The following is a 15,893-nucleotide window of genomic DNA, read 5'->3' as shown; positions in this document are numbered from 1 at the left end:
AGACTCTGGTAAACATCTTCTTGGAAGAGTTTACCAGAATAGTGGCTGAGGAAGCACAACTGCATCCCCACACCCTACACTTGGAACTGGAGTGGTTTTAGCAGCTCTTTGAGGACTACCTGCATGGGGAACTGGATCAGAACTGGTGAATATGTGGGTTCCCTTTCCCAAGTTTGCGCAGCTCTGTAAAGCTTTGTTACAAGCTCCACAACAAATAAAAGTCCAGGAATTTGAGGTGTGGCCTATCTCCCCAGAGGTTTATATAGGGTCAGATGTCTTCTGGATGAGGATGTTCCTGATTACACACCCTATCTTTGACTTTCCCTAGCTTATTTCACTCCGGGGCAAGGGATGCCATCCCACACAGGCATGTTCCCCACCGCCACATTCCTTACACAGAAGGCAACTAGCAGTTGGCTCGTACTTCAACACTGGCAACAAGACAGCAGACTCCACTGCATTTGAGGGCAGCAGGAGACCCAGGACAGGACAGACACAGAGAGGAGAATGGGTGAAGGACTCAGGAGGAGTAGCTATAGGGGGCTGCTGCTGCTACTCCTCCCTGCCCCCTCACCAACATTCCCCAACCTGAGGCAGCTGCATCATTTTAATTAATGCTAGGGTTGTCTTGCAACCCTTGTCCAGCCTTGATATCAGGAGAGGACAGAGAGTAGGGCTGCCTGTAGCTTGCCACCCCTGCTCCATCTCAAGAGAAGAGACTCTGCGGTGTTCATAACAGCATGGCCTTGAGGGGGAAAACACCGTGGGGGGAGAAAAATAGACTGGGAGTACTTTCTGGAAGAAGTGATATTTGGATAATCCAAACAACCTAACAAAGGGCCATTTTCTTCCTAACATATGTTAAGAGGAAGTTATGGGAAGACAGCAGAGGGGATTAATAGCAAGGAAAAGCTCTGCAGCAAACTTCCTTCCACATTAATTGGCAGGGCTGGATCTGGGAGGACAAGGAGTTTGGAATGAATCTGTCCCCAGAAAGAATTGGCCAAGGTTCCCCCCCACCCACCCAAGTGGAAACTCTATCCTGAAAGAATAAAATGCATGTCCTGCTTCCAAATGAAAGTTGATCCCAGCTGCAAGGATCATGGGCAAGTCCGCTTGCCCCCTTATAGGTAGGGGTGCGGTGGCTTTGCAGGACGGCCAGCACCTCCACCACACCAACCATGAGGGGTCTGATCCCTGCTGAAGCATGAGCTTCGGTTCGTGCTCCCAGCTTGAAATCCTGCTCTGTGTCAGCCTGCCAAATTGGCCAGTGGCAGACTGGCACAGAGAGCTGGGCTCTCCGGGAGCGGGCTAGAGAGAACAATCAGGCTTCCCTCAGGTCCGCTCCCGGGGGATTTAAAGCAGCCCACACCGGACCCCGACACCCAGCTCTTCTTCGTTGGATCAACCCACCACTCACTCTAGTAATTTTGCATTTACTCATTGAATTGACCTTCCTACGGCTGCGGTAGCTGTTGTGGCTGGGTAGGAATTTGCCTATCAGGAGAACTGGCTATGACTTGGAGGTTTTGCCTACCTCGTAGCAATCATCACAACTTCGGCAGTTTAGGCACTGAGTGACCTTAGTCTTGATTGGAGGGGGGTTGTACCCCCGCTTTCCCCTCCAGAAACAGGGCATCCCATTAAAGAGATCCATGATGGAGTTGCTTCTGTTCATTTGCCCAGATGGTGGGCTTGGGTCTCAGTGCTCCTAGAGGCAGGGATCCCTGCAGGGATCCCCCCATTTGATGTAAGTCATAGGAATCCCTGCTGCCGGATTGACCCTGATATCATTTCCCGCAGGCAGCTCAGAAATTAAAATGCTTACTCAATGTCTATGCCAAACCACTTCATCTGTAGTCAATAAAGTTGTCGCCTGATTTGATCCCATTCCACTGTGTGGTGTCTTTTATTGGTAGCTCAACTGAGCGGAGGAGTGGGAAGTGTGCGGCCTGGGCCTGCAATGGGAGCCACTGAACTGCCCCAGTTAGCAAATACTAATATGGGGAATGTTTTAGAATGTGTTAAGTGTCCTGGTATTGGAACCGTCAGCACCTGGATTAATATGCCTTTTCTTCTGCGGTTAACAAATATGCAGGGCCTCATGCCATTTCCCAGCTTCCTATCCATTCACTTAGCAGATGGGAGACAAATATCTACAGAGGCAGGAAATTACAGTTACCTGTTCTTGTTTGACAATGAAGGTGACATCTTCTCCAGGCTTAACAGCAAGGCTCTCCCCTTTGATGCTTATCTGCAGTCCTCTGGGAGCAGTCAGAGGGCACAGATGCTGAGATACGTTTTGCTGCAAATCCACACCACCCTCACATATATTAGATATAACTTTGCGATACCTGTAGAAAAAATGGAAATGGAGAGCATATCTAAGTGCACAATGGGACTGTGCACCAAACACAGCATGCATCATAACTTGGAGGGATCTGATCTCTCTCCATGGATGAGGCAAAACAGGAAGAGAACCAGACCAAGGGAACCAACAGCACAATCCAGAAACACAGGAAGCTGTGTTATACTGAGCCAGACTGCTGGTCCATCTAGCTCAGTTTTGTTCAGACTAACCAGAAGTGGCTCTCCAGGGTTTCAGACAGGGGGCATTTTGACCCCTACCTGGAGATACCAGGAATTGAACCTGGGACATTTTGCAGGCAAAGCACTGAGCTATATCTCTATTTGGAAGTTATTCCCACCAAGGTCAATGGGACTTGCTTCCACATAAAGCCACATCCACACCATGCATTCAAAGCAATAAGATAACCCTTCAAACTGTCATGGCTTCACCCAAAGAATCCTGGGAACTGTAGTTTGTTCAGGGTGCTGAGAGTCTTAGGAGACCCCTATTCTCTTCCCAAAGCCACAACTCTCAGAGTTCCCTGAGAAAAAGGCTTGTCTGTTAAACCAAACTGGGAATGGCTAACAGCAACCTTTCAATATCCATTTAGAAAGGCAATGGATTAACTGAAGAAAGGAAGGAAGCTATGGGGCTGCTTTCCACAGCAGAACACTCCCCAAGTACTTACCCTGTGCTGCTTCTGTAGGCCTGCCCTAAGACACAGTCTTCAGGAGGAGTTTCAGGGTTGAACCAAAAGTCAGCAAAGCACGTGTTTGGCTCAGATTTTTGCAGTGCTGAACGCTCAAACCCATAATCACTACAGAACAACAAACAAGCATTAATCATGAAGTTGACTTGTCTTTACTATTAATTTGTAAAGTGTTATTTGTAGTGTACGTGGCCTGGGGAGTACGAGTACACAACTGGCATTTTTTGTAGCCCATAGGGAGGCCATCTCATGCCAAGTGTGTGAGGGTCAGTCAGCCCCCACCCCAGGGTCTCTTGTATGGCAGGAGTCTACTGAGCCCTGCAACCGGAATGCAGCCACAGGGCCCAGAGGACCCAGTGCAAACAAACTGCCTATCACCTGCAAGCTCCTTCCCAAACCCAAGCAGGCAGTGTGGTGAGTAAAAAGGCTCTGGAAAGAATGTGTGCAATGCCTCTTTCCACTAGCGTGGGCTGGCCCTACAGCACTCCATGAAGGAACAACCTTTATTTAAGGGCTGGTCCAGACCTGGGCAGCAGGATTCTGGTCATGGCTGAGCCACTGTGTCCTGGGTTTCTCCCTAGTTTTTGTGGACTAAATGCAGGTGCCACCAGCTTGATCATTTGTGCTTGTAAAAGGACCATTGGTCTCAGCTGAAATATGGCTTTAGTGAGTTTCAGGCCGTCACATGAGCTGTGATAGCCACCCTGCATCCAAGGCAGGAAATAATAATAATAATAATAATAATAATAATAATAATAATATAAAAAAATAATAAATTAATAATAATTTATTATTTATACCCTGCCCATCTGGCTGAGTTTCCCCAGCCACTCTGGGCGGCTCCCAATCAAGTGTTAAAAACAGTACAGAACATTAAAAATGTTCAGAGCTGAGTATGTAGCTACTTCCTGTCCTCACTCAGTCCATTTTCTGACTGACACAGGACCAGAGCAGCTAGGAGCCAAACACAACACAATCCTTTTCAACAAGCCTTTAAAGTGTTGTCCGTTATCCTGGCCTGTATCTGTATTGGGTTTTAACTGTTCTTACATATGAAATTTGTTTCCAATTGTTTGCTGTGGAATCACTGTGAAATTCATAAATGGAATCAAACAAACAAGCCCAACAGCCCAACTGTGGGGGGCATCAGAAATTGCTTGGGGTTGTGACTGAAACACTGCCTTTCCAGTCAAGTCCTCACAGTTACGAAATGATGTTACAAGGAAACTCCTGCAGGTTCAATAACTGCTCAACTTTTGGTGGGCAGTGAACACATTATGTGCAAAGGCCTTGGGAGGGAAGTTACTGCTGCTGCTGTATGTACTTCAAAATTGTACATATTTATACTTTATTTTCAAATGCCCTATATTGTTTTCAAAATCTGTCTGTAAGGTACCATGGAGGTCCTTTAGAACTGAAAGGTGGGGTATGAAGTCTTCTAAGTAACTCTGACAAATGCATAGGGGGGGTAGAACAGCTGGAGATATGAAGTGTTGACTATTACTACTACTACCACCACCACATCCTCAAAGGAAGGCTAGAAATAATTTTCTCTTTCTAACCAGTGCATAACTACCACTTCTGTTAAATATTAGGGTTTCCAATAAGATTAATACAGAATATGTAGTTAAGCCATCACAAAGACCCATAGAAAAGCTCACCATGAGAAATCAGAAGGGCTGCACTCACAAGCTGTGGAAGTGAGTGCAGATGTGAAGTTTCTTCCTTTAATGCACCACGAGGAACTCTTCCTCTTCCGAAAACGTCTCCGCTGACCCATGATGCAGAGGTCGCCCTGAACATTAGAATGTGAACTCTCATAACTACCAGATAGGATTAAATATACAAAGGTTGTTTGTTTGTTTGTTTGTTTGTTATTTACCTACCGCCCTTCATCCAAGGATCACAGAAAGGTTTACAGTATAAAAAACTAAAATACATAGCATAATAACAACGAAAACAATGAAAACACCCACACACATTCAGTTTAAAAGGACATAGATTGTTTACTTAACCGAAGGCCTGGGAGAAGGCCTGGTGCCTAAAGAAGGTTCCCTGAGGAGAGCGTTCCACAAACGGGGAGCCACCACAGAAAAGGCCCGCTCTCACGTTATCACCCTCCAGTTTTCAGGCTTTATAAGTCAAAACCAGCAATCTGAATTGGCCTACAGGGCTTTTAATAATGCAGACTCTCTCACCTTAGCTAACAGCTAGCCAATTCTCTTTAGCACTTAAAAAAATAGATTTTTAAATGGTTGACATTAGTAGAGGTAATATTTGATTTATACTAATCAGTGTTGGTGACTCCTTAATGGCCAGCCATCAACCTGAATTTTTGTCAGGCTGCTGCCAGTGACCTCTGGCTGGTTGCCCAGGAATGTACAAAGACATGGAAATGTTTCTTACCGTTTGCTTTCAGTATTTACAGAGAGAGGCTATAGAACTCTTGGATAATGGCACTGTCCCAATTGAATCTCCACCCCCGTCTCCCCCACTTTCTCATTCGTCATTTGCATCATCTCTCCTACGGGTGCTGACAAGTGCCTTCTGTCTTTGAGCTCTTTGCTCTTCTACTTTCAAGTCTTGCCGGGTTCTGGGAGATGGAGTGTCTGGAATGCTTTCTAAAGATACTGTGTCCATCAGTTGTTGTCCGCCCCCCCCCCCGATGCTTCCTCTTCCTCCTCCTCTTCTCCCATTATTTCCCAACTTTCGCCCTCATTGCCTCTGAGCTGTGACCTCCCTTAAACCCTTGTTGTAAATCTAAACTGTCTTCCTCTTCCTCCTCCCTGGAAGGGTCAAGCTGGGGAGGCGGTCTCCACCATTCCTCCTCTGCCCAGTCCCTGACAATTTCTGGGAATAAACAAGACATAGATTTAGAAACCCAAATAACATCCAAGGGTAGGGAAGATTTTCCCCACAGGCTGGGTGTGGCTTATGAGGCTTCCGCATCTGGACTGCAACCTCCCCTCCCCTCCCCACAGTACAGTAATTAGGCCTGAGAAAAAGTGTCTTACTGGAACCAACAAGTGGCTTTTAAAGTCTAATTACTCTAGGGGTCTGTCTAATTACTGTGGCAAGCTGGCTTTGTTTGAAGGGGGCACAGATAGGGAGGAAATGGTTAATGTGTGCTGTGACCCCTGTGGAAAATTTCCCCACAACACAATTAGGCATGAAAAAACTTCCTATTGAATCCTAGGCATGTCTACTCAGAAGTAAAGGCTGAGTTTAATGGTACTTACTCCTTAAACTGCAGTGCAGGACTGCCGCCTTAGTGTTAAAGACATGAGCTGTTTTGAGCCTTGGCATCAAATGTTCCCTACTGCCCTTCCTCTACAAGAGGAGGAAATTAAATAGTTTTCAATTGGTGTTTATAACAAACTGCAGTTTCTTAGTTTGTCTGAAATTAGAAAACTGCAGTTTTTACAGATCACAGTTAGTTAAGAAACCAAGATATTAAGTCAAGATGACACGATGACTTATTAAATAACTATGGTTTGTGCAAACCACCACAGTTTTCTATAATTATATGAAACAGGCAACTGCAGCTTGTTATATCTAGACCATGAATGGAAGCTGTTAAGTTGTGGGTGAACATATCAGATGACACAGCGATTCTTCAAACAGCTCTTGTTTATTCACAGACCAGAACAGAACTGAACTGAAGGGTTCAGCCAGCCTGCTTATACAGAGCTCCACTAGAATGCAACAGTAACCATTTTCTGTAACTATCCAATCACTGAACATCACTTTCAATCCCTTATTTGCATATGTGGACCTGAGTGAAAACTATTTTTTTTAAAAGATATTTATTAAAATTTTCAAAGTATTACAAACAAAATAAAAGTAAAAAAAAGAAAAAAGAAAAATACAAAATAAAAATAGTTAAAAACAATTCAATCTTTCATTCAAATTCTCCACTTTCATTACCTTCTTTCTATGACCTCCTCCTCCTCCCTTTTCTTGTATCTTGATTAATAGTTGTCACAGCAAATCCTTTCCATAATTCATAGTATTATGTCATTACATTACCTTACTCTATTTTCATCTTATCTTATAAAAAACCTTAAAACTTAGTCTTAATGTGCCATTAGTCTGGCACATTAACCTGGTGATCTTATATCTGAGGCCTTCAAGTCTCTTCCATGCCCCTTCTGCAGCTCTTCTTCATATTTTCCTTTCACTCGTGGGAACTCCAGCTTGGTAGTGTTTTTGACCCCTTTCAACAAATCAGCCCCTTTCCCATAGTCCAGACTAGACTCCATGTGGTATTTTAAGACATGTTTCAAATTCCCTCCAAAATTGGGAGCCCCCACTGCTCCAAACATCTGACGGCCCATTGCCAGACTCGGAAAGTCCAAACATCTCTGCATAGGGGGGGTCAGTCCAACCCCCCATTTCCAAATCAATCCAAACTTTATCTTTCCAAATCTGGTTTTTTCCAAGTTCATTTGTCAAATCCAAAGGCTCATTTTCCTGCAGGGTCAAAAGTTCCTCCCCTTCTGGCACCCAAGATTCAGCAACATCCTCTTCTCTCAACTGTTCTGTCATGGCACACTCCTGTTTGAGTTCCTGGGTGGGCTCCATATAGTTTCCCACTACCTGTTCAAATTTTCTAGCCGCATTAGTCATCAAATCCGTCTTCTGACTTAGCTGATCCAATAGGGCATTTATTTTACAGAAAGCACCCAACAGTGCTTCTGAAAACATTGTCTTGCAAGGTCACAAGTCCTTTCCCACAGTTGTAATCTGGCAGCTGCAATGTGCTGGTCCCGGGGGTAAGGTACCGTGAGTGTAGCAGAGTCCACACGAAGAGGGGCGAGGTCCGATGCAGAGAGCCGGGCGGGGAACAGGAACGCTGGAACAGAAGGCTGAGCAGGTAACAGGAACACCGGATGGTCGGGAACAGGAGGCCGAGCAGGGAACAGGAGTACTGGATAGTCAGGAACAGGAAGCCGAGCAGGGAACAGGAGTACCGGATAGTCAGGAACAGGAGGCCGAGCAGGGATCAAGAACACAGGAAGGTCCGAAGCCAACAACGACGTTGCTCCCGCAACCTGGGGCCGGGTTGACTGGGCTTTTATCCTCTTCTAAGGCCAGGGGCGGTCCCGGCCCCCAGGAGCCCCGCCTCCTCTGGCCTTAAGGCGAGCACTCCTCCTGGGGGCAACCAGTTCCCTTCGCCTCTCTGCCCTAAGCCTCTGCAGATCAGGAGAGGCCGAAGGGTTACTGGGCCCTGGAGGAGGCTCACCTGTGGCCACTGAGTCATCAAGCCCCTCTGGGGCCAGAAGGGCTTCACCTGGGGCCAGCTCCTGATGCACTGCCACAGGTGCAGGCTCTTCAGCATCTAGGCCTTGCCCCAGTTCAGCCGGCCCTGGAGGCGGGGACTCCTGTGCAGGCTGGGATTCCTCTGTTTCATCCTCCGAATCGGAATCCCAGGCCATCACACCATCCCCCCTCCCAGGCCCCCCCCTCAACCGAGGGTCCGGACCCGGCTTGCCGGGGTACGTCGCATGGAACTCTCGGAGGCAGGCAGGTGCGTGGACGTTGGCCGCTGGTTCCCAGGAACGGTCCTCCGGTCCGTACCCCTTCCAGTCAATGAGATACTGCAGCTTTCCCCTGCGGTATCGGGAGTCCAGGATGCGTTCCACCTCGTACTCAGGCTCTCCCTGAACCAACACCGGCTGCGGTCGGGGACGGTTCGGGTGGAACTCGTCGGGTGGGGCCACCGGACTCAAAAGGGACCTGTGGAAGACCGGGTGAACCTTCAGGGTTGCGGGTAACCGGAGACGGAATGCCACAGGAGAGACTTGGTCTACGATAGGGAACGGGCCGGTGAAGCGGGCGTCCAACTTCCGCGAAGGTCGAGAGGGGTGGAGGTGGCGAGTGGAGAGCCAAACCAGGTCACCGATGCGAAGTTCCGGCCCTACCTGGCGGTGGCGGTCGGCCTGGGCTTTGTATGCTTCCTTGGCCTGGTGCAGTTGCTCCACCAAAAGCTGTTGCTGGGACTGGAGCTCTTGAAGCCACTCCGTCACCGCCGGGACCGCGGATGCCGGCAGCACCTCTGGAAACAGCCGTGGATGATAACCATAACTGGCCTGGAACGGGGTCTGCTGGGTGGACGCATTCACCGCGTTGTTATAGGCGAACTCCGCCAATGCCAGGTGGTCGACCCAGTCATCCTGCTGGTAGCTGCAGTAACACCAGAGGTACTGCTCCAGCACCGCGTTCGCCCGTTCCGTCTGGCCATCGGTCTGTGGGTGGTAGGCTGACGAGAGGCAGACCTCTGTCCCGAGGGTCTGGTGTAATGCTCGCCAGAACCGGGATGTGAACTGAACGCCCCGGTCGGACACCACGCGCTCAGGTAGTCCATGCAGGCGGAAGACATGCTGAAGGTACAGCTGAGCAGTTTCCTTGGCTGTGGGTACAGATGGACAGGGAGCGCAGTGCACCATCTTGGTGAAATGGTCAGAGAAAACCAGAAGGCAGGTACAGCCACGAGACGAGGGTAAGTCCACTACAAAGTCCAACGAAACCGTGTGCCAAGGGCGCGGTGGGACTGGCAATGGCTGAAGTAGGCCGGGGGGTCGCCCGGTAGGTCCCTTGGCGCGCCGGCAGACATCACAACCAGCAACGTAGCGAGCCACGTCAGCCTTCAGGCGGGGCCACCAAAACTCACGACTGACCAGATGGGTGGTCCGATACCGTCCAAAGTGCCCCGCTGCTGGGGCATCATGGGCCATCCGGAGAACCTCCAGCCGTAGTGGCCCTGGCGGGATGTACAGACGACCGTGGTGCAGCAGGAGGCCCTGATGCAGGACCAGCCCCGGATACTGTGGGCTGGACCCTTCAGCCAGCTCCCGGAGTCGTTCCTGGGCCCAAGCGTCGACCCGCTGCTGTTCCCGCACCCGAACCTGCAGTGGCTGCGCCTCCTGGGTGGCCAGGAATGCAGCCGGAGGTAGGATCGTGGTGGGTTCTGCTTGCTGTACCGTGTCTGCGTTGTCTTCAGGTTTCCGGGACAGGGCATCCGCCTTCTGATTCTGAGAGCTAGGGATGTAGCGGATCCGAAACTGGAACCGGGAAAAGAACAACGCCCACCGGATCTGTCTTTGGTTCAGCTTGCGGGTGGTCTGGAGGTACTCCAGGTTCCGGTGGTCGGTTCTCACCTCCACCGGATGTCGTGCCCCCTCAAGATGGTGGCGCCAGACCTCAAAGGCTACCTTGATGGCCAGTAGTTCCCGCTCCCACACAGTATAGTTACGCTCCGCTGGTAGGAGCTGGCGGGAATAGAAGGCACAGGGTAAGAGTGGCGCTTCAGGACCAATCTGTTGAGACAAGACGGCACCGAGAGCCGTACTGGAGGCGTCGGTCTCCACCACAAAGGGTCGAGAGGGGTCAGGATGTTGTAAGATTGGTGCCCTCTGGAAACAGGCCTTCAACCCCTGAAACGCCTCCTCTGCCTCCTTGTCCCAGGAAAACGGCGTCTTTGGGCGCAGTAGCCGGGTCAACGGGGTGGTGCGATGAGCATAATCAGCGATGAAGGTCCGGTAGTAATTGGCGAACCCCAGGAAACGTTGTAGGTCCTTGCGGTTCCGGGGTGCCGCCCATTCTTGAACCGCTATCACCTTCCCCGGGTCCATTTGCACCCCATCCGGAGAGAGCCGGTGACCAAGGAAGTCCACAGTCCGCTGATGGAACTCGCACTTGCTGAGCTTTGCGTACAAACGGTGCTCACGCAAGCGTTGCAGCACGGTCCGGACATGTCCCTCATGGCGAGCCGGGTCACGGGAGTAAATCAGTATGTCATCCAAATACACCACCACGTACTTGTCTAACAAGTCCTGAAACACGTGGTTGATGTAGCGTTGGAACACAGCAGGCGCGTTGCACAAACCAAAAGGCATAACCAAATATTCGAACTGCCCGTACCGGGTCCCAAACGCTGTCTTCCACTCATCCCCGGCTCGGATCCGAATCAAGTTGTAGGCCCCCCGGAGGTCCAGCTTGGTGAACACCTGTGCCCCTTGCACCCGCTCCAGCAGCTCCGAGATAAGGGGCAAGGGGTACCGGTCTGGGACGGTAATTTTGTTCAGGGCTCGGTAATCATGGCAAGGGCGGAGTTCCCCACATTTCTTCTTAACGAAAAGCACTGGTGCCGCGGTAGGCGAGGTGGAAGGCCTAATGAACCCACGCTCCAGGTTCTTGCGCAAGAAGTCCTGCAAAGCCTCGCGCTCTGGCTCTGTTAGAGAATATAAGCGACTCACTGGTAAAGGCGCTCCGGGTTGGAGGTCTATGCCGCAGTCAAAAGGCCGATGCGGCGGCAGCTGGTCTGCCCCCCGTTCCTCGAACACGTCCTGGTAGTCCTGATACACGGCTGGGAGCGTGGGTGCTGCCTCCTCTGAGGGCGCGGCCGCCAGCGTCCCGGATTGAGCATGGGAACATGGGTCTGGGAAGTGCACGGTCCGTTTGACCCAGTCAATCTGAACGTTGTGGGCTTCCAGCCAGTCCATCCCGAGCACCAGGGGGAAGCGGGGCATAGAGGCAATGTCCAAAGTTCGCAACTCCCGGTGCTGCTGGAAACACAGGACCAGGGGCTGGGTCTCCTGAGTAACGGCACCTGAACACAGAAGTCGTCCGTCAATCGCTTCCACCTGGACCGGTACTGGCTTGTTCCGAAGTGGCACCTGATGATGGGCGGCAAAAGCAGCGTCCATATAGGAGCGGGTTGCCCCTGAATCTACCAAAGCATGGGTGTGGATCCAGGGCCCACCTGGAGGGTATAAACGTACCGAAACCATAAGATGTTGCAAGTCCATTGGTGCAGGCCCATTCTGCGCGGTTTGGGACCCCCGGTAGCTAGGGCCATCAGCTACTGGGGTTGGCGGTTTCCCTGCGGCTGGCGTTTCTCAGGGCAAGACCGAGCGAAGTGTCCACTTCCGCCACAGTAAAGACAGAGATTTCCCTCCCGACGCCGCGCCTTCTCTGCGGGGGAAAGGCGTGGCCGCACTGCCCCGAGCTGCATAGGCTCCTCCGTTAAATCAGTTGTGACCGTGGGGCTGCCGGAAAAAGCTGGTGCCGTGAACTGGAAGTGTCGGCGACCCCGGGCCTGACGACGATCCTCCAACCGGTCGTCTATTTGTAGACTCCGTTGAATGAGAGTGTCTAGCGTGGTGGGGCGTTCCATTGTGGCCAACTGGTCCAGTACCTCGTCCGAAAGCCCTTCGAGATACTGGTCCCGCAGTGCCGAATCATTCCAGGTCAAGTCCTGTGCCAACAGCCGAAACTCCGTGGTATATGCGGCCACCGTGGACTTGCCCTGTTTCAAACGCCGAATCGCCCGGTTGGCTTGACTCCCTTTCTGGGGGTTGCCGAACGCGGCCTCCAAATGATTGCAAAACCCCGTATAGTCTGCCAGCAAGGGGGAGTCTTGCCTGAGTAGCGGCAACGCCCACTTGGCCGCCTGGTCCTTTAACAAACTAATCAAAAAGTGCACCTTGGTGCGGTCGTCAGGAAAGTTCCGGGCTCGCCCCTGAATATACAGCTTGGCCTGGGCCAGGAACATGGGAAAGCTGGCCGGGGCTCCATCAAATTTCTCAGGCAAAGCCACTGGGTACTTGCCAGGAGCCGGGGCGTCGGCCCCAGGAGCCGGTAGGGCTTCCAAGCGTTGCTGAAGTGCCACAACCGCATCACTGAGCTGCTGCACGGTGTGAGTCAAGGCCTGGTTCTCCTGGGCCAAAGTCACCAGTGCAGCCGCCTGGTCAGCCATGGCCTCTGGCTCTTCCCGAACGCACCCCTACGAAGGGGGAGTGCGGGTGTGGCGGGAGCAAACTGTGCTGGTCCCGGGGGTAAGGTACCGTGAGTGTAGCAGAGTCCACACGAAGAGGGGCGAGGTCCGATGCAGAGAGCCGGGCGGGGAACAGGAACGCTGGAACAGAAGGCTGAGCAGGTAACAGGAACACCGGATGGTCGGGAACAGGAGGCCGAGCAGGGAACAGGAGTACTGGATAGTCAGGAACAGGAAGCCGAGCAGGGAACAGGAGTACCGGATAGTCAGGAACAGGAGGCCGAGCAGGGATCAAGAACACAGGAAGGTCCGAAGCCAACAACGACGTTGCTCCCGCAACCTGGGGCCGGGTTGACTGGGCTTTTATCCTCTTCTAAGGCCAGGGGCGGTCCCGGCCCCCAGGAGCCCCGCCTCCTCTGGCCTTAAGGCGAGCACTCCTCCTGGGGGCAACCAGTTCCCTTCGCCTCTCTGCCCTAAGCCTCTGCAGATCAGGAGAGGCCGAAGGGTTACTGGGCCCTGGAGGAGGCTCACCTGTGGCCACTGAGTCATCAAGCCCCTCTGGGGCCAGAAGGGCTTCACCTGGGGCCAGCTCCTGATGCACTGCCACAGGTGCAGGCTCTTCAGCATCTAGGCCTTGCCCCAGTTCAGCCGGCCCTGGAGGCGGGGACTCCTGTGCAGGCTGGGATTCCTCTGTTTCATCCTCCGAATCGGAATCCCAGGCCATCACATGCAAGCTCCCTAGAATTAGTTACAGTTTCACAGTCCCCCTCTAGGGGGAAAACTTCTGGTTGTTCTTTCTTTTAAGGACAATAGCAACAAAGTTTATTTTTAAAGATATTTTGTCAATATTTGTTCCTTTAAAATGCGAAAGGAAACAGTGGAATCACAATGTTGCTCTTCTTTTAACTGTCTGTCAAAAACATTTGTCTCTGGTTAATGAGCTCAAATGTCAATTCTGACACCCCGCTCCAGGATCGGGACGGTGGAAAGTTACTTTACTTTAAACTCACTTCTGCAGGTTTAAACAGTCCAAAAAAGATCCCCCTTCTTCTCCTGCTACCGAAGGGGGGGTTCAACGATTTTAAATGGTGAAAACCAATCCTTTGAAAGTGATTTTCTAAGCTCTAATTTACGTTGTCTTTGCTTTCTTCTGACTACAAGGAAACGGAAGGCTGACTTCCTGTTTAGACCTTCCCGTTTCAGTGCCAAATTAAGGTGAATTTTTAAGTCCAATTCCTTTCTAATCGCCAGTTCTTATTTGAAGTCCAATTGTTCAATGTTTAAGTACTCACGGGTGATTATTTTAGATGCCAAATTGTCCCAGGAAAAAGGCAGCGCTCTCCGGCAACGGCTATGCGGCTTCGCTCCACGGAAAAAGCAATTGACTCACAGCACCGCGCCACTTCCCCCTCTTCGCTTCAGAGCCCATTAGTGAGTTCCTTTGTGGGTTGGGGGGGTGCTAAGGGTGCCCGCCGAGTCCCACGGTCACAGGCTTCATCCGCCTGTGATTTCTAAAAGGGTCCCCGCTTCGCCGCAGCGGAAAAGACCCGTTTCATGCAGAGCTGGTCCCTCCGGTTCAGAGGGAGTCCGCCATTGCCGATGGCGCCACCCCGGAAGTCCTGAGTGAAAACTATCTACAGTATCCCCCTGCTGGCCCAGGTGAGAACTTCAGTACATAACACAAGCTTTACATATCCACCCTTTACAAACAAAAGTGGGAGGCAGGAGAGGAGAGGCACAGAAGCCCAGGGTTCACTCTAGTTTGTACATGTAACACTGAATCAGACCAGTGTCACCAGTTGTGGCAGCAACTATTTTATCTGAGGTTATACCTGTAGATTTGTCAGGTCCCATGATTCATAGTCCTCGTCGGTGCATTCTCGAGGAAAAGAAGGGCGGAAATCTACCTTCACTAACTCCCAATCTGAGCGGAAACTAATGTGTCCAAAGATTCTAAGAGAAAGATCAAAAGCTTCAGAATTAGATACCAGTTAAACAGGGGATAAAATGCAGGAGAGTAACACCAATCAATAAGTTCTATTTTGGTTGTTGGGTGTAAAAACGTACGTTGCATTTTCAGACTCTTAGTAGTCACAGTATTTTGTGTACAATTCTACATATCAGTGACAAATTGTGTCCCTACCCCTCCCTTCACAGTGCCTGGGGACAATCAGGGCTCACCCACACTTCCGTTTGCCCCACTGATGTCACCCAGGAAAACCCATGGTTTAGCTCTGAATCAGAACAAACAGCAATCAGGGTTTTGAGAAACTGCTCTTACTCATGCATTCTAGGCAGAGGACAAGCAGAAGTGTGGACGAGATAAACAGGGGCAAGTGGTGGCCAATGTCTCCCCCTTCCCTGCGTGTATCCTTGTCATCCTCAACAGCCTTCTCTGCCCATCTCTAGGGGATCTTCAGAAGTGAGAATCTGGTTTGCCTGTGGAGGCTGATGTGATTCTTGTAACATGTATGTATACCCAGGTGTGTGCATGAGCACACGCTCACACACAAACAAGGAATGTCTTCTAAAGGCAACTTCCAACTTTCCCCATGCAGTTTGTGTACTGGTGCAGTAGATTCTACTCACGTCATGACTAAAGTCTCATCTCCAGGCTCACTGAGCAGGCCATCAACAAAAACGGAGATACTGGTGAAGTTATGAGTGCTCCATGTTTGGCCTTCATCCACACTAAACCTGTAAATGAAAAAAATATTGTTTCTTATTTATTGCAGGTCTCATTTATACAGAATGGTTTGAAAATAAGTACTGATCATCACCATCATTAGAAATAATTAATTAAGCCATAGGACTCTAAAAGCCCATAGTAGTTGAGTTGTGAATGTACGCAAGGAGGATACGTGAATGTTATACAACAGTATTTTAATTCTTAGGTGCAGATTTTGCTGAGTGATTTTATTGTACTGAACCTTTTGGAGTTTTGTCTATATGCCAATAAAGGTTTGAGACTGAATGTACTGAATCCATCCCCTAAAAGTCATGGAGGAGGAAGACAGCAATGAAGGGAGAAGGTCACAATGTGTGGATGCCTATCT

The 15,893-nt window shown here is 50.5% G+C and overlaps 1 protein-coding gene across 1 annotated transcript in view; it reads right to left on the bottom strand.

Moving 5' to 3' along the window:
* SORCS2 (sortilin related VPS10 domain containing receptor 2) overlaps nucleotides 1–15,893 on the bottom strand; it is a gene marked incomplete at its 5' end in the record, with an annotated part of 130,671 nt that overhangs the window by 23,686 nt on the left and 91,092 nt on the right. Inside the window, 5 exons of the mRNA XM_083519074.1 lie at nucleotides 2,183–2,354; nucleotides 3,039–3,167; nucleotides 4,721–4,854; nucleotides 14,670–14,790; nucleotides 15,427–15,534. Of these exons, the coding sequence (XP_083375200.1) occupies nucleotides 2,183–2,354; nucleotides 3,039–3,167; nucleotides 4,721–4,854; nucleotides 14,670–14,790; nucleotides 15,427–15,534 (664 nt within the window). The remainder of the gene's footprint in view (nucleotides 1–2,182; nucleotides 2,355–3,038; nucleotides 3,168–4,720; nucleotides 4,855–14,669; nucleotides 14,791–15,426; nucleotides 15,535–15,893) is intronic.

This window comes from Podarcis liolepis (genome assembly GCF_965112155.1).
Source record: "Podarcis liolepis genome assembly, chromosome: 8".
NCBI lineage: Eukaryota > Metazoa > Chordata > Lepidosauria > Squamata > Lacertidae > Podarcis > Podarcis liolepis.
The sequence above is the reverse complement of the archived record's forward strand: the minus strand, read 5'-3'. Positions and strand labels throughout refer to the sequence as shown.